The sequence below is a fragment of the Phalacrocorax carbo genome, chromosome 2, assembly GCF_963921805.1.
Source record: "Phalacrocorax carbo chromosome 2, bPhaCar2.1, whole genome shotgun sequence".
Lineage (NCBI taxonomy): Eukaryota > Metazoa > Chordata > Aves > Suliformes > Phalacrocoracidae > Phalacrocorax > Phalacrocorax carbo.
In genome coordinates, this window is record NC_087514.1 from 146,845,601 (window position 1) to 146,870,640 (window position 25,040).

General features: G+C 38.7%; 1 protein-coding gene across 2 annotated transcripts in view; it reads left to right on the forward strand.

Moving 5' to 3' along the window:
• Positions 1–23,782, forward strand: part of PLXDC2 (plexin domain containing 2) — a 278,546-nt gene extending 254,764 nt beyond the window's left edge. For both annotated transcript variants that reach the window (XM_064444755.1, XM_064444756.1), the window contains 2 exons: positions 10,678–10,838; positions 22,968–23,782. In XM_064444755.1, coding sequence (XP_064300825.1) covers positions 10,678–10,838; positions 22,968–23,084 — 278 coding nt within the window. In that variant the 3' untranslated portion in view covers positions 23,085–23,782. The remainder of the gene's footprint in view (positions 1–10,677; positions 10,839–22,967) is intronic.
• Positions 23,783–25,040: the final 1,258 nt, after the last annotated feature.

Sequence of the window (25,040 nt, forward strand, 5' to 3'; positions counted from 1 at the left end):
GCTGGTGAAGGGTCTAGAGAACAAGTCTAGACAAGCAACACAGTGAGCCATGCACAATCCAAAAGGTTCCTACAGAGCATTGAGGACAACTTTTTGATGCAAGTGGTGGAGGAGCCAACAAGACAAGATGTGCTGCTCGACCTTATCCTAATGAGCAAGGAAGGGCTGGTTGAGGATGTGAGAGTCGGGGGCAGCCTTGGCTGCAGTGACCATGAGATGGTCAAGTTTAGGATACTGCATGGTAGAAGCAGAGCAACAAGTTGATTTACAACCTTGGACTTCAAGAGGGCCAACTTTGGCCTCTTCAAAGACCTGCTAGGAGGAATCCCATGGGCTAGGGCTCTGGAAGGCAGGGGGGTCCAAGAGAGCTGGACAGTATTCAAGGACCACTTCCTCCGAGCTCAAGATCTGTGCATCCCCAGGAGGAAGAAGGCAGGCAGAGGAGCCAGGAGACACACATGGATGAGCAAAAAAGCTTCTAGAGAAACTCAAATGGAAGAGGGAGGTTCACAGTACATGGAAAAGGGACTGGCCATGTGGGAGGAATATCAGAGTGTTGTCAGGGTGTGCAGAGATGAGACGAGGAAGGCCAAGGCCCACTTGGGTTAAATCTGGCAAGGCATGTCAAAGATAACGAGAAGGGCTTCTTTAAATACATCAGCAGTAAAAGGAAGACTGGGGATACAGTGGGCCCACTGCTGAACAAGGAAGGGTCCCTGGCAACGCAGGATGCAGAGAAGGCAGAGTTACTGAATGCCTTCTTTGCCTCGGTCTTTCCTGCTAAGGCTGGCCCTCAGGCATCTCAGCACCCAGAAGAGAGAGAAAAAAATCTGGAGAAAGGAAGACTTACCATCCGTTGAGAAGGATTGGGTCAGAGACTACTTATGCAAACTGTATCCTTGCAAATCCATGGGCCTCGATGGGGTGCACCTGCAAGTCCTGAGGGAGCTCGTGGATGTTCTTGCTGAGCCACTCTCCATCATCTTTGAGAGGTCGTGGAGGACAGGAGAGGTACCTGAGGACTGGAGGACAGCAAGTGTCGCTCCAATCTTCAAAAAGGGCAAGAAGGAAAACTGGGAAACTAGGCCAGTCAGGCTCACCTCCACCCCTGGAAAGGTGATGGAGCAGTTCATCCTAGAGGTCATCTCCAGGCATGTAGAGGACAAGAAAGTTATCAGAAATAGTCAACATGGATTCACCAAGGGGAGATCATGCTTGACCAACCTGTAGGGTCCACTCCTGTTCAACATATTCATCAATGACCTGAATGATGGGATAGAGTGTAACCTCAGCAAGTTTGCAGATAAGACCAAGCTGGGAGGGGTGGCTGATACACCAGAAGGATGTGCTGCCATCCAATGAGACCTGGACAGGCTGGAGGTCTGGGCTGAGGGGAACCTCATGAAATTCAACAAAACCAAGTGCAAGGTCCTGCACCTGGGGAGGAACAACCCCAGGCACCAGTACAGGCTGGGGGTGACCTGCTGGAAAGCGGCTCTGTTGAGAAGGACCTGGGAGAGCTGGTGGACGGCAAGCTGACCCTGAGCCAACAATGTGCCCTTGTGCCCAAGAAGGCCAACAATATCCTGGGCTCCATTAAAAGGAGTGTGGCCAGCAGATGGAGAGGTTATCCTCCCCCTCTACTCTGCCCTAGTGAGACCACATTTGGAGGACTGTGTCCAGTTTTGGGCCCCCCAGTTTAAGAAGGATGTAGAACTGCTCGAGCAAGTCCAGCAGAGAGCTATCAAGATGATGAGGGTACTGGATCATCTCCCTTATGAGGAAAGGCTGAGAGACCTGGGTTTGTTTAGCCTGGAGAAGACTGAGGGGGAATTTCATTAATACCTATAAATATCTAAAGGGTGGGTGTCAAGACAATGGGACTAGACTCTTTTTAGTGGTGCTCATTGACAGGACCTAAACATGAGAAAAAACTTCTTTCCTGTGAGGGTGCCAGAGCAGTGGAACAGGCTGCCCAGGGAGGTTGTGGAGTCTCCTTCCCTGGAGACATTCAAAACCCACCTGGATATGTTCCTGTGCCCCCTGCTCTAGATGTGCCTGCTCAAGCAGGGGGGTTGGACAAGATGATCTCCAGAGGTCCCTTCAACCCCTACCATTCTGTGATTCTGTGATTCTATGAGGTCGTATGAGGATCACCTGAGGGACCTGGGATTGTTTAGACTGGAGAAAAGAAGGCTGAGGGGACCTGAAAGGAGGTTATTTTGAAGTGAATGTTGGCAAAGTTATGGAGAAGACTATTCTGGGAGGCATTGAAAAACACCTGAAAGACAATGCGGTCATTGGTTCCAGCCAGCACGGGTTCATGAGTGGAAAGTCCTGCTTAACAAACTTAATTTCCTTCTAAGACGAGGTTACCCACCTAGTTGACTAAGGGAAGCCAGTCGATGTAGTCTTTGGATTTCAGTAAAACCTTCAATATTGTCACTCACAGTATCCTCCTGGATGAAATGTCCAGCGTACAGCTGGATAAACACATAATTAGTGGGTGAGCAATTTGCTGATGGGTCGGGCCCAAAGGGTTGTAGTAAATGGGGTTACACCAGGCTGGCAGCCAGTTACTAGCGTGTTCCACAGGGATCCATCCTGCGGCCAGTACTCTTTAATGTCTTCATAAATTACTTGGATGCAGGACTGGAAAGAATACAAACACAAAATTGGGAGGAGCTCTTGACACCCTCAAGGGCAGAAAGGCCCTGCAGAGGGATCTGGACAGATTGGAGAGCTGGGCGATCACCAACCGTATGAAGTTTAACAAGGGCAAGTGCTGGATTTTGCACCTGGGGCATGGCAACCCTGGATGTTCATACAGACTGGGGAATGAGAGGCTAGAGAACAGCTACATGGAGAGGGATCTGGGGGTTCTGGTCAAGGACAAGTTGAACATAAGCGAACAGCATGCTCTGGCAGCCAAGAGGGCCAACCGTGCCCTGGGGTGCATCAAGCCCTGCATTGCAGCCGGCCGAGGGAGGGGATTGTCCCACTCTGCTCTGCCCTGGTGCGGCCTCACCTTGAGTACTGCATGCAGTTGTGGGCACCACAGTGCATTAAGGATATAAAGCTACTACAGTGTCCAGAGGAGGGGCACAAAGTTGGTGAAGGGTTTAGAGGAGAAACCGTATGAGGAGCAGCTAAAGTCACTTGGTTTATTCAGCCTGGAGAAGAGGAGGCTGAGGGGAGACCTCACAGCAGCCTGCAGCTTCCTCACAAGTGGAGACAGAGGAGGGGCAGGCGCTGGTCTCTTGTCTCTGGTGACCAATGACAGGACCCAAGGGAATGTCAGGAAGATGTGCCAGGGGAGGTTTAGGTTGGATATTATGAAAAGTTTCTTACCCAGAGGGTGGTGGAGCACTGGAACAGGCTCCCCAGGGAGGTAGTCATGGTGCCAAGCCTAACAATATTCAAGAAGCATTTCGACAATGCCGTCAGACACATGGTGTGAATTTTGGGGCTGTCCTGTGCAGGGACAGGAATTGGACTCAGTGATTGTTGCTGGTCCCTTCCAACTCAGGACATTCTATGATTCTGTTATCTATGATCTCTTTCCCAAGTAGCAAGTGATAGGACAAAAGGGAATTCCCTCAAGTTGCACCAAGGGAGGTCTAGAGCGGATACTGGGAAAAATTTCTTCACCAAAAGGGTGGTCAAGCATTGGAACAGGCTGCCCAGGGAAGTGGTTGAGTCACCATCCCTGGAGGTGTTTAAAAGGCACACAGATGTGGTGCTTAGGGACATGGTTTAGTGGTGGACTTGGCAGTGTTAGGTTAATGGTTGGCCTTGATGATCTTAAAGGTCTCTTCCAACCTAAATGACTCTATGATTCTATAAAACAGCTATCAGACACCCTAGAGCTCCTGGATGAGAGGAACCAGACCAATAAGAGTCCCAAGGATGACTGGAAGAAGAACAGTTGTGGGTGTAAGGATGGTCGAATGAGATTAACATAGCTACAGTACCATATCAGGCAGATAACAGGGACAGCAGTGAGGAGAGATGGGTTTGACTTGCCATATTCAGCTGATATTCCCAAAATCAGAATGTTCCTGCACTGTTACTGGCAGACAGTTTTATTACCCTGAAATAGACCTTGGAGAAGGATGAAAATTGCTTGATTACTTTCTTAGATAATTTTTGAAAAGCTGGCTTTATATTATCATAGATGGCTTTTACATCAAATAGCATGCAGTACATGCCTGTGTTTATATATCAGATATATATAACTAGCAAAAATACTTCCCAGCACCCAATCAACAAGTACAAATAGGCAGCTAAAAAATCACCTTTCAGTATATCTCATTTTCCCCACAGCTCAGGACCTCAGACAGAAATATTTTATACAGAACCAATTACAAAACTTACAGTCTCTGATGGAGAATAGCACCTGTGGACAATATAAAAAAAAGTTGTATTGTGCTGTCATAGCAAGTTTTAAGTGACCTAAATGCTACCTTCTTTAAGGATCATCAAGTTTCTGTGATTCTATAATAATTTTACAGTTGAAATACTGATGCAAAGAAGCTCCCCTTTGGGATACTATAAGGGTGGTTTTTACATAGTTCCAGTTAGAAAAATTACTGTGAAAATATTAATTTTGCATTAGAGGTCTACTCTTTATCTGTACCTAATTCTGCCTAATTTTAGATTCTGTAGGCAGGTATCGGCAATTTGTTTGTAAGCTCTTTGGAAAGATGAATTATCATGTTAAATGTTTGTATTAGAATATAATGATATATGCTTATAATAACAGTAATGTATAACCGTATCTTACTTTCCTAAGCTAGTATTTGAAGGATAGTGGGTTTTTTGTAAGAACAATAAGATACTAGTTTTGCATTAGTATTAATAGTATGGCACAATCTACTTTAATCTGTAAATGTAGTTTTATAAAGCTGGACATGCTACAGCTTCAAAATCATGGCCAATACTGAAATAGTCATTACCTAAAGGGTACATTAAGGAATGCAAAGGAAGTTCTGCAGTTAACAACTAAACTATTAAAAAATGACATGTCTGCATGGAGACTCTGAAAATATCGTCACACATTCTGTTTCTGTAATGTTTAATCTACATAGTGCATACTCCTAAGTAATAAAAGTAAATGAGTACATAAGTCTCTACTGTAGAGACTTACGAGTACATAAAAGTCTCTACTTTTTCCAGTCTGCTTCATCCGTAGGAGCAATTTTCATGCACTTGTATCCAGACCCGTTTTGCTGTAAAAATAAGAACATGCCAGGAATGCTGCCAACTTAATAAACCTGCATTTCTGTACCAGTAGTGCTGTATAGAGGCTCTCATACCCCTGTGATAGAATCATAGAGTCATTTAGGTTGGAAGAGACCTTTAAGATCATCAAGGCCAACCATTAACCTAACACTGCCAAGTCCACCACTAAACCATGTCCCTAAGCACCACATCTGTGTGCCTTTTAAACACCTCCAGGGATGGTGACTCAACCACTTCCCTGGGCAGCCTGTTCCAATGCTTGACCACCCTTTTGGTGAAGAAATTTTTCCCAGTATCCGCTCTAGACCTCCCTTGGTTCAACTTGAGGGAATTCCCTTTTATCCTATCACTTGCTACTTGGGAAAAGAGACCGACCCCCGCCTCACTACAACCTTCTTTCAGGTAGTTGTAGACAGCGATAAGGTCTCCCCTCAGCTTTCTTTTCTCCAGACTAAACAACCCCAGTTCCCTCAGCCGCTCCTCACATGACATGCTCTAGACTCTTCACCAGCTTTGTTGCCTTTCTTTGAACACACTCCAGCACCTCAATGTCTTTCTTGTAGTGAGGATCCCAAAACTGATGACAGTATTGGAGGTGTGGCCTCACCAGTGCCAAGTACAGGTTCATATTCATCTGACCAACCAGCTAAAAAAATTATGGGTTTTGATGAACATTAAGAATTCATCCAATTGCTGCCGTGTGACCTAAGAGCAACCACTCAGTTTATCATAAAGCATTCCTATATGAGAAGAAATTGCAGGCTTCATTCTCTATCTCTTTGTGAGAAATTCAAGGGTTTGCCATGAAAATTCATTCATTTGGTAAAAAGAGGGGAGAAGAGAAGAAAGCTTGGTACTGAGTTATCTTCTTTAGTGTGATTGCTGATATTTAGGTCATCTATATCCCTGGCTTTGCTAGTATAGCTGTGTCAGTCAGAGGGTCAAATAAGGTATTGCATTTTATCCCATAAAGATGCACATGCATATAAGAATTGAGTTTGAAATGGAGCTTTTTACCATCTGATCTAAATGCAAGAGTAGAAAGAAATGACACGGCTCTTGGAGGGAAGAAGCAAAGTTTTATTTTGTAATTCCACACAATTAAATTCTACTTTTTATCTGTCATTTGCCCTTAGTTCCATGTCACCTTATATAAGGGAAAGCTTCTAGCCAGGAGGTAACAGAACCTATTTTTCATCCATTTTACCATAACACTTTTTTGTATCTCTACTCTCACTGACAATTAATCTCTGGTAAGTAAACTCTTTTCCATCTCATGTCATGAGAGGTGTGCATGTATGTACCACAATTTTGTTTTCTCATGTATAAAACTATCACAATAGAAACTTTGTGTAAACCTTAAATTTAGATAATAGAAAATACTGTATTTTATTATTTTGCAGACCTCCATGATATGCAATAGTGAGATAAATTATTTTGAGAAAGTATCCACAACATGTTTTCAAACACTCTAAATAACAGTCCCAGTTTGTCAGCATCACAGTCCCTATGAACAAGGACAAGATTTTCATTCATGATAAATCCTTGAGTTTTTTGTTTTCCCTGCACCAAAAGAAGCTAACCCAACTCTAACTAGATACATGGTATAGTAATATGAAATCAAAGATTATATAGTCTTTATGTGTTTATCATGCAAACAATGAGAACATTTTTATACAGCATTCCAGCAGGAGAACATTATTTCATGTTTGTATTGTGTGCCTTTATATTTGGGGAAAAAAGGTTACTTGCTGATTCTGCGCTGTCATTCAGCACTTAATGAGAAGCAGACTAACCTTGCAGAGATTAACACACTCCTTCTGCTTAAAAGGTTTATACATGTAAGAATTTGGGGAGGAGTTATAAATAGAGCATATTATATGTAATAATTACTTTTCTGAGCACAAGAAAAGGAAAGTTTGGGGAAAGTTCCACTGAGAAAGTTCCGTTTGAAAAAGGATCGGTCATAAGATAAATATCCTCCCATGGGTTTAGCCTTGCCTGGAACAGCAGATACACTGTGATAACCTTCATAATATTTCTTCACCTGAAAAAGTTTCGATGTCTGTTTTTTCTACTTCCCTTGGTGGCTTTTTAAAAGAACTGTCAGTTGATTTTGCAGCAAAGAGTATTTTCAAAGTTGACAACACTGTTTATTGTCTCTGTGCAAAGAGAGCAAAATCAATTTCTCAGGAGTATTTGAGCCCAGGGGTCAATGAACTGAATTTCGATTATGGAAATTACAAGTTACTCACACTTGTTGTCATTTAAGAAAAGCATTTCTCGTATTTCATTATTTTTTGTATTTGGCATTCTGATCACTGCCCTGATGTCCATGCTGTGCTCCACCCTAGCCTAGTAGAAATCTGGGCAGGCAGTTGTCACCTGTGTTATTTGGAAGAGATAGCATTCTCGTTTGCAAAGCTCGATGCTAAACACTGAGAAAATATCAAATTAAAGGAGATTAATTTCATGCCCTTTATAAAGTGTTTAGGACATTTGCTGAAGTCCAGCATTTTTCAGTATGTAGGATATGATGTTCTATCTTCAGCCATAACATAGTAACAATACAAATTACTCATTTAGTGCAAATTGGCCTGAAAATGGGTACAAGTGATAAAGTAGTTTATGATGCACCGATGTGGCATTGAAGGGAAGAGTCAAAGAACTGTCAAAAAGGCAATTATGAGACAGACAAACTATGAATCCCCTGCTCCTTCTGGGGAGCAGTTACTTCTCAGTAGGGTGACTCACACAACTAACTGCTCATCACTGGGAATTAATAGCTGAACCCAGAGCATGTACAATAAAGCAGGCCTTTCCTGATGGCCTTTCAGTTGCTTAATTTGCATTTGCTTGGCGATATGTGCAAGTACTAAATATTGTTACAGTACATGAACAGAAATTAAAATGAGCTTGTATACATTCATCTATTCTCTGCTGAAAGTGAATAGCTATTTAATAAATTATTAATTGTTATGTCAAGTAAAAGACTCTGCTGCCTGAAAGTTAAAGGAACCATTTTTAGGGTCACCTTTCTTTTCTGTCTCCACCATGAAGCTTGCATCCTTTGCTACATAGTGCTGTAACTACCAGAAAGTGTTTCAAGTGCCCTTTGGGTAGGAATACATTTGAAAATAGATCTTCCGCATCTTAGGCAATATCTTTTTATTTCACTGCAATGTAATGAATGGCCTGGAAATTTTCACTGTAGGTACTGTGTTAAAAAAAAAAAAAAAAAGGCTGATACTGCTTTTTTTTAAAAAAAGTTCCTATACATCTGTGTGAACTAAGCTTTAAGAAAGCTAAGTAAATCCTTTTGTAGGATTTAGGCAGGGAGAGGCCTGGTTCTTGGATCCCATTCATGCCTAAGCTCAAACTTTATGTCTACAGTCAGCAAAATTAAAACTGAAGTTCCTGCATGAACAGGTATTCATGAACTTTTCAGTAAAAAGAAGGATAACTTCAGGATTAGGCAGTAACTGAGTGGGGGTCCGTGCTTGCAATTTTTTATTAGATTAATTAATGCCTCCCACATCCTAGTTTAGCCTGTAAAATTTTTGGGTTCTTTTTCTTTTTCCTCTGATTCTGTTGCTCAGCTCCTTACCCCACAAGCTATCTTACTGACTTCATGAGAAAGAACAGAGCAGTGCTGGCGGCACTTCAGCTGTCCTGACTCAATATTGAGGAAATATGGACAAAAGCAGGGGAAATTTACATGAATCACTTCACTCTCCCATAGATTTACTTCCATGTTATAGTTAGAAATAGCTCTTGGATAAGATAATACATCTTCATTATTTTTGACCCTATTCTCACAACAATGCCATGCAATCCACTGGGCCATGCAGCCTTCCTTGGTCTGGGGAGAAACAGTGCTGCCACACATGGATGAGCTGTTACACTGAGGTTAACCGGTCCTATTTTCTTTCATCGCCCCTCATATAGGTCATTTGACACTATATAAGAGATCAATAGAACCTTCTTCTATTATTTTCTAGTTCTCTTTTTTTAATATTAGCATGGAGTGCTGTAGTCACAATCTGATGAATAATAAAAGACCACGTACAGTTATTGGTGGTCTTATTGTTGTTGTTGCTATTAAAAGCAATAACAGTAACTTGTTTGAAGTGGTACCCGTAACTCGATAGCTGTTTTCCAAGAACAAATAAAAGGGTCAGCCCCTGACCTCACAGACCATGACACTTTAAGACAACCAAAAAGACTAGTTCAGGGGGATGGCACAACAGAAAGGATGACTGCAGAAATCAACCATTTTCATTACAGTCAGCTTGGCAGACAAGCATGGTCAGAGGAAATTTAAAAGTGGAATTGAAAGAAAATTTCTTATAAGTGAAACCAGAGCCAGATTTTGTACAGAGTAAGGCATGGAGGTGATCTGAAAGACTGCCAGCAAGGCAGAAAGCAGTGGGAATATTAGGAGAATAATAGAAGTTTGTGAAGCCAAATGATCAGTGCTCTGCTGCTGTTTCTTAAACCTAGGGCTTCTGAATCGCTCTTTTGCCTGCAGTGATGGGTAGAACAGCACTTCTTTTATGCAAGAGGATGCTGAAGAATCCTTGCTTAACACCATGTTTGTACTTGCTGTGATACTCTGGGTTGTCCAAAGTAGAAATCATACCGGAGCGCAAACAATTCTACAGATGTTGGCAAATTTATTGAGAGACTTTTTCCCCAAAGGTTACAGTCTTGTTAAAAGATTTCCAGCCACTTATTTGGAAACACTGCTGACAAGCTGCTTGTGTGACAGACAGCCCTCTTTTCTTGTGATGGGAGCATAACATAAGCAGCCTTTTGGTATCAAGTTTAGTAAATGGATGGTCTTCTGTAATACTTTGGTATGATGAGTGTTCAATTCAGACCAAGATTAGAATATTGTAGGGTCATTTAACATCCATCTGTTACACTTTTGGCTGTCTGATTCACTTGCATAGGGTGATTCAAAACCCCACTCCAAGCTAATGAATCAGGCTTTCAGAATGTGTTTATTAACTAGACCTCACAAGGGTTTGTGGCATGTCTCAACTCAAAGCTTTAAAAAAAACCCCAGAATTCAAAATGTACTCAATTAGTACTTTTTGTCTGTAGGGCAACCGTGATAGTTTTATGAGAAAATCAAAGCAAAATTCATTATGAAGGTAATTAAGAACTTCAGAATGTCCAGACTGCATTCAAAAGGAAGGATATTAATTTTGTTTATTGAGTTAGAATTAGTAAAACATTTGGAAATGCCTGCTCATTAAGATTATGAGAGCATTCAGTTGTGGGAAAGAGACATCTAACATCTTTTTCCAACTTGGGCTCTGGAAAACAAGGAGCATGTAACACAGAAAAAGCAAATGCTCAATTGCTAGCTGTGAAATGGAATGGAGAAGACTTAAATTACTGGGCTAATAACTGCCGTTTGTGCAGCTTCCACAGATGACAGTGCGGCGGAGAAGAAAGGTGGAACACTTCATGCTGGCTTAATTGTCGGCATTCTAGTACTGGTCCTCATTGTCGCTGCAGCCATCCTCGTGACCGTCTATATGTATCATCATCCAACGTCAGCTGCTAGTCTCTTCTTTATAGAGGTAAGACAAAAGCAACATGTTGTGGCACTAGTCTTGTCACTCAGCTAGTAGAATTGGTGTCTCCAGAACAGAACTTTCTTAACCTAATCTGGAAAGTATTCTTGTGTTTGTAGTATAAGCTTTGAAGAAACGGACCTACCTCACCTAGAAGGTGATGCTGTTTTGTTCTTAGCATGTTTGTCGCTCAGCTGCTTCTTTAACTACTATTGCTATTACTTTTTTTTGGTTTTACACAGAACATATATCTAAAAGATATACCTCAGATACCACTCTACCTCTCTTTCCTATCTTTCATTGTCCTCACCATAGCATTTTTCCATTAGATGTCATATACACTGGCATTTTATTTCAGCACATATATTTTTTTCAATTATTTTCCTGTGGAAAAAGAAAAGGTTTGCATTCATTAATCCTCCAGAAAAGCTGACTTAAAGTAAGTTTTTAGCTGGGAGCATATGTTAGTTGTTCCATACATTCATTTGTAGAAATCTTTTAACGCTTTGCCTCAAGCTGTGGGAAAGATACTCTTCACCTAATTTTAATATCTAAATCTAATGTAATTTCCCTTTGCTCTTTTTTATTAGTAGAGAGAAACAAAGTCTTTTAGACCACGATTCATCTGACCTATTTGAGACATCTCCTTTAGGATTAGATAAATTAACATTTTTCTCCCTCAAATATAGATAACTACTTCAGGTGCAGACATCTACATTGCAGAGGCTGACATTTAGTCAGCTCAACTCCACTGTACATGACAATATGAGAAAGGAACATTTTCCACAGGTGTTTGATTCTACAAAAAACTGTGAATACCTACACTCACTTGGGTTTTTTTCAACACAGTGATGTTCCTCTACCTTATGATAAGTATAGTTGCTAAACATGAAAGAAAACACTGATTGTTCATAACTCCCACCTGCAGTACTCCCTTACTTTTAAGAGCCTGGACCCTTTCTAATGGGCAATAGTGAAGGCACAGAACCACTGGAAGTGTCACTAGGGACGTACCCAGGGATTGCTTAAGTAAAAGCCTGGACCAGGAAGATACAGACATTCATTCTTAGTGACAGCAGTGTGAATTGAAGTGAGACATGAACATGAACAGAATGATTCATCTTTAAAATTATATCATAATAAATATACTGTTTAGATGCAATAGCAGTGACAGAAATCAAAATGAATTTTTCATCAGTATTCCAGACTCAAGTGATGTAACTCAAGTGTTAACCATCAGGGAACAGCATCCATGTAATAAAATCAATAGTTTTCTTTCATGTCTATGCGACATTTCAAGCCAGTTCTCTACTGATGTAGACAAACAAAACTCCACTGAAGTCCTTGTTCAAAAGAGAAAGATTTGTCCCTTTCTTTTTTTTGCACACAGGTTGAATTGCTATTCTTTCACTCTAGTATAAACAAGTTTCTTATCTGTTATGATATGACTGAAAATGCTAAGTAAATGGCAACACCATTTTTTAAGGAGAGACTAATACCAAATTAAAACCGAGTTTTGTTTCTTTTTGTTCTCAGTGTAGTAATGGCACGTTAATTTATCTCATTTATTGATATACTCATCATGCAAAGAGTGGTGTCTTAATCAGTTGTTTTAAATTCATTCCATTTAATATGATCTTTAGGTGGCATTAATCAATCTATGCAGTCAAAACTAAAATGTCTTTTAGCAAGTGATGTTGGGTTTTAGAAAAAATGGAAAAGCATAACCTTTTTCCTTAAAATAAAGGAGAAATAATTGAATAAGGGAAGGAGGAAATAAATTAGTCAAAATCTAATTAATGCAAATTTTGGTATAAACTACGTTCTGTTTTTGTTACTAGAAACATTGTGATACTTGTGTAGAATCAGCCATTTAGCAAGAATTATAAGAACTTCTAGCCATGAAAGGGTGGCCTTTCCCTGTGAGTGGTAAAACCGCTAATCCACTGGTAAAACCACAAGGGGTGGAGAAACGGATTACTCTGTATTTCAGAGCATTTCCGCAAATTCCAAATTGTTGGTGTCATAAACATTTAAGAACAGAATAAGGTAACCCAATCTGGAAATGAAATTGCTTTTAAGAAGTTTAGTAATTTAATTTCCAAATTAAAAAAAAAAATAGTGTGACCAGCTCAAGAAGTAAAGAGTAGAATATATTTTTCTTATATTCATCTGATCTATAGGATGTGCATGTTTCCAATACAGAGGAGAATATATCTTCTCAGACTTGCATTTTGAAACTAAAGTACAAAAAAATAATGAGCTATAACTGTTATAAATAGGTCACTGTTACAAAAAAGCATTCCTTATTGTATTTGTGCAATTGAAAAATATTTGAGTAAGCTGTTACAGATAACATCACAGCAGAGAAGCTGCATTATTTATGGGAAATGAATGAAATGTGGATCTGATGTTACCATCCTGGGGAAAGAGCTCAAGAGGATTGCCGTCGGCTTGGTCACTAAATGAGAACAAACACATAAATATTTCATTAAAAATATTGTTTTGTGTAAGTCTCTCGATTAATAAAGCAAGGTGCACAGTTAAAACAAGATGTGACAGATGGACAGGCAGGTCCCTCATGCAGCTGTCTAAAAAATTACTAGTACACTGTAGACCGCCATCAGGTCTTCTAGCCAAATCAAGATCTGCATCAGTTTATCTGTCATCAGGAATTAATATAAACCTAAGGCTGGGCAAAATAAAGAACTGGGACCTGTCCCATTTGTGTTTATTTTTAAAGAAGCTGCTTTATAGAGGTATCATATTGACATTAAACATAGCATGCGTTCAAAACTGTAACACAACTAATAGAGAAACTTATTTTTACATCTAAGATTCTAGGATGTTGTCATGATTTTGTAGGTAAAGCATCATTTTGAGTCAGATTTTGTTGGTTTTTTTCGGTTAAGGGCTATGTAAGGAATTTTGAGTTGGTTCAGTTTATAGTCATGACTGATTACTGAATAAAGAAAAGTATAATAGACTGATCCCATATCTGAGACTTTAAGCCTCTTTCTCCCTTGTGTTCTCTGCAGATATCACTCAATATCCACTTACCACCTCACTCAGGTTTTCACATAGCTCATCTCAAATCCTGTTTGTCATGCCCCTCATGTTGGTCATGTAGTCCCTTTTCTCAGTGAGCTCCCCTGGATAAAGATAAATACACCCACACTTTGATTGCACTGTTTAACTTTGCACTGATAAATGCAATCCTTTGTGACACCTCTGACCACCATTAAATGATATCCTGAATGCACTAGTTAGTTGAAATAAGTGATACCCAAAAGCCAAGCAAAATGCCATTTTTTTCAAAAAGCAACTATTGTTTTAGAACAGAGTGACATTATTCTATGATTTTTTTTTATCCCTAAAGTCTGGAAAAAAAACGTTTCCTCTACTGGTTTTGTTTATAACTCTTGAGTACAATGCATATATGCAGCCCCACCTGGAACAAAAATAGCTGTTTTGAACAAACAGCTTGAGAAGTCTTGACTGTCAACACTATTCAGTTTGGCCATACCAGTGTATCGTTTTAAAAGAATACCATCCAGATATTTCAATACTTTCTGAAAAAAAGTTCCCCTTTTTGTTAAGCATGTAGAAGATTCAAATCACAGTACAATGTTTTCCTCTTTCTTCCAGCCCCTACGTTATTCAAAATGTGTTTCATTGTTTAAGTTGCACACTCCCCTGGTGACCTAAAGACAGAATGAATTATCAACCTTTAAAATTAAGGGAGTCCCAGTCAAAGTTCCAATGAATGCAGGCTTTTTCTAAAAGCTGAGAGTAAATGTTGGCTAAAGATTAGCTTGCAGAGTGATGGAAGAGGTGTTGTATGCTTTGGTCTTGTGGTATATTCTCTCCCTTGAATTTGATTTTGTTGCATTTCCCCTTTCGAATCAAATTACATACCTACTCTTACCTTGAGGAATCTTGTGTCTCTTGAGTATACTTTGAACTTATTTGCACTGATATTTGAAGAATAGCAAACTTGAAGAGCAAAGTGCTTCAAGTCTTTTTCAACAAAGCAGAATCTTATGTCAGAAATCTAGCTACAACTCATATAGCTGCACACTAGCTATACCACAATTTAAACATAATTAGTTTATTCACTAACCTATGTAGTATACTTGCATTCAGGATTTGAGGTTTGGTGGCCAAGAAGCCAAATATGATGTCCTAATTGTAGTGGATTGCATGCCTGTGATATATAGCAAAAGTGCTGTAGATATCTAAAGCTGAATGTAAATAGGAGTAAAGAAATTCCCATGAGTCAGATTTCCTCAAATTTCATTGAATTGCAGGCCAAATAGCAGTTTTAGTAGTATTTGTGATTTTACTTCTTTGCTTCTTTTTCTTCATGTTCTTTTTTTTCTTGTATTTTTAACCTTTATTGATTTGCATTTTTGTGTGAACTTTGGCACTGAGAGCAATTAATGTCCAGGTAACATTTAGCAAATTGAAAAGAAAGGCATAAGGGAGACTGTCTTTTACTCAGATGTCTTCTGCCTGTTTGCACCCAGTTAGCTGTGGACAGAAGGGCTGCACATGACACAAGAAGCTTTCATGTGCATGCTTTTACTGTGTTTTTCTTACCTTTCTTATTTATATATTGGTCCAAAGTCCTTTTGATGTTTGAAACTGAGAAGACATCAGAGGAATTGCTGGCCAATATGAAGGCAGGGAGTCAGACCTTGTGATGTCTTTTCCCAGCTGGGCACAGAGATACTGTTGGCAAACGTGCTTATGTAAGGCTAGGCAGCAGCGGAATAAAATTTTCCTGTGGCAGTTCTCTGAGGGGAGGGGATTTCAAGGAGTCTAAACTAACATTGCCAGTTGGGACCATCTTAACCTCAGGCAAAGAGCCTTTCTCTTGTATTCAGCTTACAGGTACAAAACCAAATCCAAGTTATTAACACATGTAGACTTCGAAGCTGTAGGGATAGGAGTGAATTCAGAGCCTGTATCTCATAATAGTGGCTGTGTATGTCTTAATAGTAGTTAGTATGTCACACACTGAAGAGAAGCATGAGTGTTTGTGGCTACAAGTTATCATTCTTTTGAGTTAAGATCTCATTTTAAAGGTCATAGCCTTTGCCTTCATGTTCCCACTCTCCCTGGAGGTTTTCCAGAGCTTTATTGTGCTGATTCAGCTGCTTAGAAACATGCCTGTACACATCTGCACATACACACACACACATCTGCACATACCTATGACTTTTTTAGTTGTTTGTTTTACTTCGTTTTGGATGTTTAAGCTGGATATTTCACAAATCTGTTTTTCCAAATGGACACACAGAGAGTTGAACTGGTGCTGTGGAGCCAGGAGGTAACCTTGGGGAGAAAGAAAGGGATGAAGGAATGAGCAGCTGCAGATCTTCAGCAAATCAAATAATAGTTTGTGATCCTCAACTCTTCCTGATCTAACTTGAATTATGACTTTACTAGTAAATTAAATAAGCCTGGGACTGTTTTTTAGCATAGAGACCAACTAACATGGAAGGGTCTGCATTCCTGTCATTTAACTCTGTTAGCCTCACAGTAAGGTGATGGCATGCAGACTATTAGCATGGGCTGAGGATGGTTCCCAAATCCTGAACCCTAGCTGGGGTGGTCTGAGAAAGCACTAATTCTGGGGTATTTTTCTAACAATTGAGCTGTATATTGGATTGTGTTGAAGTATCTGGAAACATTCACTGGCAAGTGGATCCAGCAGTAGATTACCTTCAGATTTTGACCTTCTGCTCATCCCCATCACAGAAGGAGAAAGTAGTCAAAAAAGCAGGAGACAGTTCTTGCTGTTTGAGAGCTCAGGGAATTAATGGGCATTTCTGGCTCACTGTTACACATCTCTGCTCATAGCAGCACTTCACAAATAAGAACCAGCATTTAACAGCCAGCCCAGTTCCCCATGCACCATTTCTGGGTTTCTGCATTAATGTCACAGATGCAGTGTATGCCTTCAGAAAAATGAGGAGGCAGAGTAAAAAAGAAGGCATTTTTTAAAAAAGAGTCAGAACCTCAGCTGGTTTAGACAGGGAATGAAGCTCACACAGCTCTGCTGATTTCTTCTGGGATATGGTCCATTGTTTTTATTATATATATACATTTTACAGGGGATTATGCTTTTAGTTTGAAAAAGGCTTGACATGGTCATCAATTTGTTTTTGTACAGAAGTTTGAGCTGAATTGTGTTTCATGAAGATGATGATTAAAAAGAAGAGAACAAGTATCATTTTTCTCTTCTTTCAAAGTCCTGCAGTGTCCTGGCATTTGGGGTATTGTCATTGATTTCACTGTCATTGTCTTGTACTGATAGCAAAGTTATTTTTTCCAAAGCTTATCCAGCTCAGCAGGAACCAGCAGCTCAGCAAGGGAAACCTAAATCGGCCACAAGGGAGATGCACTAAAATAAATAATCAACACCACAATAAAAGTCAAAGGTGGGGAGGAAGGAGGCATTCTGTTTCTTGTCTGTCAGCAGCCAGCTACTTAGATGAACCTAAGACTGCTGAAACATTGTTATAATGAGAAGTAGTTTAAATCACAAAAAGATACTTTAAACAAGCACTTCTATCAAGGAGAAAAATTAAGTCAGTAAATGATGCTACAGAATTTTAAGTCTGAAGCAATCTTTATTTCAGAACAGGTTCTTCAAAATATTCAATTAACATGGTGTCAGGCAATTGATCTTTCTTATTCCTGGAAATATGGATCAGAATTACAGTTTCAGATATTTGAAGCCTCATCCATTTCTGACTATGATTTGCCAAATAAATCAGGTGTTTCTAGAAGAGATTAAAGACTGATACATAGATTATAATTGCCTAAACAATATTTCAGGTAACTTTAAGCATGCCAATGCATATTATGGGCAAGGTAATTGGTAACAGAAAAATATTTCCTCATCATGTGAGAGTAGAAGGTGGCCTGGGTAGCCAGACAGATAGAGTGGGCAAGGGTACTTAGACTAATGGGTCTTGATGTTATCATGTTAACATTAGTAACAGACATTACTATTTTCCCCCCTTTTCTTAATCCATTTGTGTAGGTCTTTACAATTTGGCTGGGGTTTTGACAATTTAATCCAGAATTTGGATGGCTGTGTATTTACATATTTCCAGTTAAGACAGTTAAACAGGTGTCTTTATACCCTTGAATTATATAAATAATTTGACATCAATGCATATGTGAGGTGTAACCTTCAGTAGAAACAACGAAATGGTCCTCTGAAAGTTTGAAAGGTTTGAAATACTGGAAGATAATCAATAGATAAAGAAGACAAACTTGTATCAGAGCACTCAACCTAAAAAGTACTCAATAACTTCAGCTTTTGTGTAGTTTAGTGGGAAATCAAGTTTGGTAGGGAGCTCTGAAGAGTCTTTCAAGACTTTGAAATTTTGACCTTCTCATGCTAATTCAACTATTTATACTCATGTAAACTATTTGGAAAGAGAATGTGTGTGTCTTGGTGAAATCTGCTGTTCAAGTTTACTGCTGAGTAGGAATAAAAAGTTGATCCATGCACAAGCATTCTGGGATTTTATGCTCGTTGAAATATATGAAGGAACTTTTGATAATCTTACAAAATTTTCACAACAAAGTGTGTGTATGGCAGATTGGGGAGAGGGTGGAGGGTCAGATTTTTCATGATTTTTTCACTTCACTGCTCTTCCAACATTGCAGATCTGTACAGAATCATGCTCATTTAACTTTTCTGTACTGAACGAAGGAGAGGATGAGGATGAGGATGGGAATAGTAGAGGATAGGATGTAAGAAAATCAAATATGTAATACATGTTGCCAAGTCCTTCTGTCCATTACTGACAGAGACTTGTCCTTATGCAGATGTATGAAAGGAAATGTAAAAGCTTACAATCACCACAGCTAGCGAAACATACATTATTACAATTCCTTTAAATGAATTACCATCTCAAGTGAAAAGTGTTAACTGGCATAAATTTTAGAGATAGCGTATAATGTCAGCACCAGAATCTCTCAGGAGCAGAACATCAGTCATCAAATACAAGTATTTCAATACAACTTTATACAACTGTCTGTCCTGTAATTGATCTTGTATATTGCTTATCCCTTATAATTCATTTTCCTATTGCATGTACAAAGTAGATTTCATTTCTTGTTTATGTACACTCAGTTCATTCTTTCAAATATTTTTAAAATCCATTAAAATATCTTGAATTGATTTTATACCAGCTTCTTCACTGGAAGTCTGAACTGATCATTCCCTTTGCTTTCAAGATAATATCAATTTGGGGCACTAACTGGTTTCTAGTCTGTAAGTCAGTGTAGAAATGCACATCTTACTGAATTTTACCTCTTTACTAAATTGGAGCAGACTGTTCCATTCTTATTTTATTGTTGCCTCATTGGTGATCTGGTGGCTCATAAAAGGTAGGAGTCTTGTTGACAGTAGAAAATGAATGGCTTCACTTTAAATGATCTCTGGACAGTTAATAGAGGCCCATAACATAAAAACTGATGGGTCCTTTTCCCTTTCCTCTCTTTCAATCTGATCAAATTTAGTAGAAATTTCTGTGTAAACTTCCATCAATACAGTCAAACACATACAGAAACCACTGACCTAACTGAGACTCTCCTGTAGTTTTCAGCTTGAGCCACTTCTTTCTTTTTTGTTTAAAAAAGTTACTGTTCAGCAGGAAATAAGATGGTCTAAAGCCAGCAATCTCAGAAAAACAATCGTAGACTGTAGCACTGGAAAACATGTTCAGATCACACCAACTGAGTTTTGTTTAGACAGTATTCAATTAAGTACACTCAGATATGTTTCAAACCTTTTTTTTAAAATCATGTCTTAGTGCGATCACACCATTTTGATGGGTAAAAGAGACCCTATAAGGCTCAACATTCCCTCACATTGAAAGATGTCAAAAGAAGAAACTGATCAACCATGAGAATACATTTCGAGACCTTTCCGTGCAACAACAGTGAGAAGATACTCTGGTCTCCACCCTTTAGGATTAGAGGTGGAATAGAGGATAAGAGGTGGAATCCCCTCTTTTTTTTCTCAGAATTAAGACAAATAGTGTCCATTCTGACCCTACTGCAAGATTTATTTAAAGACACATATTCTAGCCTTAGCATTGCTGTAGGGAGTCAAATATACTGCACAGCCACCATCAGTGCTCTAGACAGGCATAATGTAAGAAATGTAAAAGGTAGATCTCACTTCCCATGGATTATCTGACCACTAGTTTCTTTAGTTTTATCTTATTGACCTTCAAAAGGAATTAACTTTTTTTTTTTAGTTCATATCATAAATTATTCTTCTGCCTCCTGACATGTATCTTTGGTATCCTGGTCATGTAAGGTCACAAGTGCTTTTCCCTCATCCTTATTTGCTCAAAATAATGAACCCAAAGAAGCTTCATTCCTATGAGAAAAATCCTATTCCTGCTTTCCTGCTTTGTAATACACTGAAAGGAAGCAGGAGTTACAACCCTCCAGCCACAGCTCAAAGGATTTCCTTTAAGGGTTCTAGCTGCAGAGGAAGAAGCATATTTTTTCCTGTTAAATTGGATGACAGAACTAAGGAATTAGTTAAAATACCCAGCTTGCTTTCTCCCTGATTTGTTTTGTTTGTGGTTTTTTGTGGATTGGAGGAGGGATGTGTGTTAGGTTTTTGATATCTTCTCATTACTCTGCTTCACAGAGAATTAAGGGGAAGAAAGCATCAGGCATTTCCTGAGCTGCTTCAGTAATTCAAGGAGCTTTGTATCTCCTGATATCAATTAAGTTACTTTTGGTTTTATCAATTAAAATGGTAATGTCTCTACAGCTTTCTGGGGGTCAATACACAATGCAATGAACTCATAGCTTGTCAATGCTGTCTTTTAAGGCTGGCAACCACTTACATTACCCACACGCACACAAAGAAGTTGAAATTAGTCTGTCACTAGGAACGGAAAATCTCACCTCAGGCATGAAGAGAAAACACAGAAAGCTGCAATTGTAGTATTTGCAGATGACCTTCAAATCTGTTGGTTTATTTCTGGAACAACAGCTGATGTTGATGTTGTATCACGTTGTATCATTAGAACTGATACACATCTGTTCCGTATTTCAGCATCTGGAAAGGCCAGTTAAAAAGAGTAGCCAAACGGTAGATTTAGTTTCTAAAGGCAACATAACAAGGAAGTACTAACTAATCATGGGTACATCTTAAAATTAAATTAGGAAGCAACTTAATAGATTAAAACTCAGCTCGTCCTTATATGCTGCCATTTGAGACTGTTTCTAATTATTTTTTTCTTTCTAATTTTCCAATCATTTTTCATTTTCTTTTTCCATTAGAGACCTCTTGGTCAAATTCTATTCGCATTTATACCAGTAGAAATCTGGAATAAGTCTTTTACATTTAATTGAATTATTCTTTATTTACTTTGGTGAGTCCAAGAACAGAATATGACCCTCTTTCTTTAGCAGTAACCAGACTGTCCTTCTTAATTCTGAAACCTTGCTGAATCAAGCTTAGGTAGGAAAAAAAGTCTCCAAAGTTGGAATAGACTAAGTTTTCTTATTAGGAAAAGACATCCATTAAAGAGGACAGTGTTCTGACTTCCTGCTTGGTAGGAAGGTGTTATATTTGAAAGACCTGAGATTTTAAATTACCTGCCAAACAGAATTTAACTCTGGATGCCTCAGAAGTAACCTGATTCTGCAGTGGGAGAAAAATAAATCAGTTGCTTTTATATTGCATCTTCCTAACAGTGGTCACCGAGGAAGACTTTGTGCTGTACCCGCAGACAGCTGTGTGACTTGTAGGTAAAAAGATTCAGTGGTTCCCCTAGATTTCTTTAGTGATTTCTGCTCAACAGCACCATGAGTCCCAGTATAATGTCGTGTTTGTGCCTGTTCTGTGGTCCCCAACACCTCCCCTCAGAAGCATGAAATATCATTAGTGATCAGAAGGCAATCAAAATGGAGTATTATGGGGACATAAAATCAAATGCAATGTTTATTTTTGGAAGAAAGATCCTAAAGTAAAATTGTTTAGATTTTGAACTGTCAGTGAAAATACAGGCTGTGACTTATCTTCACTGTTTCTCCTCTCATTTTCGTGCAATGTTTCTATATAGGTTGTTATACCTTCTAGCCCTCCTTCCAAGCAGGTTGTAACTGTTGTCAGTAAAGAAAAAGAAATATGTGTCAGCGTATTTGGCAGATAAAATTTTCAATAGGGAATAATCATTTTAGGAGAGCTTTTTCTGCTAACTGACTTTAAGAAACAGTTTTCCTACTTTTCTGAAAACTTATCCTTTTGACAGAACCTCAGCTTTGTCACACAAAGTCTGAGCCTTCTCAGACGTTAATTAGTTTGAAAAATACCTGGGTTTTAAAGTACTTTTCCTTCCCAGAAGCATCACAATCATAAAGGAATTGTTCTTTCTGACCCAGAAAAGATCTATTTCTTTTCTCTGTTTATTAGCTGTTCTTAAAGCAGACACCAAAGTTCCTAATGACAATTGGTTAGGTCCTCTTAAGACCCTTGTACCCAAAGGTCATAGGAGTTCAAACAAAAAGGTTGCTTCAGCTTTGAACCATGAAAGTAAACATGAAACATGAAAGTCAAGTAGAAATTATAGCACTTGAAATAGAATGTAATTATTTTGGAAGTCCTACAAAATCATGCCAGAATTTTGTTCCAATAATTTTTAAAATTACAGTTTCTGTGTACTCTGCTACACGTTCTTCCATGCAGTGCAGTATGTCAGCAAATTCCTATGCAGAACTAAGAATGAAAAGCAGTGGACAGATCCTTTTGGGAGTGGTGAATCAGCAGGTCTTTATAAGACAAAATTCACAGATCCACTGATCAACAGTTTTAGATAGGAGCTATTTCATTGTATTCATTTCTAGGACTAGTAGCAATTATTTAGGTCTTTGAGAACAGCCATCACCCACAAATTTAGAAGGAGGAAGTCCTCTGACTTTTGCTGCTGAACTGTGCTTCTCCATTCCTGTAACAACACAGAGTGGGGTTTAGTATGAGAGAGACAAAAATTAAAGCACATTATTTTTTATTATTATTAATTTATTGTTGTAAGATTCATATTTTGAAAGTTTGTTTTCTTGTTGTTGCCATTACAGCGACGTCCAAGCAGATGGCCAGCAATGAAATTCAGAAGAGGATCCGGACATCCTGCCTATGCTGAAGTGGAACCAGTTGGAGAAAAAGAAGGGTTCATTGTATCAGAGCAGTGCTAAAATTTCTAGGACAGAACACCAGTACTGGCCTACAGGTGTAAGACATTTACTTTGCCTCTCTTTAAAGAAAAGGAGCCCTAAGCTGCTGTAGCCTGATAGGAAGAAGATTTTGGATAAGCTTTGTCCAAGAAGAAAAACTAAGATACCAGATTACCACTGCACAGTAGTTTTTGTTAGTGGACTGAGACACAATGGTCCGTGCAGAACACTTGTCAGTGGACACATATGGTATCAGAACTATGGCACAAGTGCCATGTTATTGGCTTTAGGTATGGGGATGCACAGTAATCAAAAATATAATAAAGCTTTGGTGCACAAGGGTATTGCCCTTTGGTTCAAGTGTTCTTCTCTGGTATCTCAAAGACTGAGCACTGATCAGTGTTCACAGGTGATTAAGAAAAGTATCTCAATGCAGATAAGGAAGAAAAAGAGGAATTTTCCAACACTTCTACAAGTGGATGTGAAATACACTCACTTTTCAATTCTAAATTAACGTACCCACCTAACTGAGCAAGTCACAATGTATATGCTTTCCAGGAATAGAACAATGTTTCTTGTACATTGCTGATTACTGTCTTTCTAAACAACTCATGATATACGAATTGATAAGAAATGAAGACAACAGAGAATTTTCACAACAGTAAATTTATTTTATTTCATGGGAGTTCACAATAAATTGGGCTGATTTTCTGTTTCAATGTTCACTGAAAATTAATTGTCAGGTTTATTTTCAAGGAATAGCTTTCATTTCTGAGCAGTAGGCCGAAGTAACAGCAACAGATCCTTTTAGCTGCCAGAGATCTTATGGACCATTTCTTAGGCAATGTGATATGAAAAATAAGTTTTTAAACAAAAGGCTTTCTATCCTTTGCCATTTCATTGTGAGTCCTTACTGAGAAGCACCACAGACTTCAATGCACCCCTTCCAGAGATTCAGATACAAGTGTTATTGAACCCTGCTGATTCATACAGTGATTTTCTTTAATGCACATAGTAGTTGCATAAATATATATATAAATATATTTTTTTTTATAGCTAACACAAGGCAGGCTCTTGTGACTGTTAAGACTGCATTTTTGTCATCCAGACAAAGGAAATGGATTGCATTACTGCATATTTCCACTGAGTTGTAAAATAATCCTTAATATTAGAATATTTTTATGTTGTGTAGGGAAGGTGGTTCACGTAGTTGCAGTGCCATAACCTTTCTGCCTATTGGAACCACTCTTTCTTTAGTATCGACCCTTTCCCTCCCTGTATAGGGAAAGACAAGACTATAAATTCATACCATCAAAACCAGTTACTCCTTTCATGGAAGGGGTTAATATACACTGAGACCTAGATCTTCCATGAGGAGTGGGAACCTAAATACTTTGATGATCTGGGCCTGAGCTATTAAAATATTAAATTCAGGTATTGTATGTGCATTTCATCATAGCCATTGACTATCAAATTTTTTACATACTGACAAGGCACTTGAATCATTTTAAAGTGAGGTATACAACATTTGCAGTTTTGGATCTCAAGTAGTTAAAAAAAAGTTGTAGATACCACCTTAATAGTACAGTTTAGTACATTTAGTACAGTACATTTTACATTTCTTGTTGATGTTTGTATAGCCTAAATTTGATTACTTAATGCTGTTTTAAAACAAAAACAAACATGATTTTTACTTGTTATTTTGTTCAGTAAATAATACAATACTGTATTTTCTGTATTTTTTTTATTTTGTGTAACACACTTTTATTTTCATCTGTTTTAAATCATCTAGTGTGAGATTGAAACTGTCAAAACCTAACTGGTATTAATCTGAAGGTACTAACAAACATATTGTCTAGAAGCCTGGTGAAAGGTCTGTGGCAAGTATTCATTTCAGTTTGTGCGGGTCTGCTGAGCCCTGTTTCTAACAGGCTGGGATTAAATTGCAGGCTGTTAATTCCAATAGCAATAACCAAA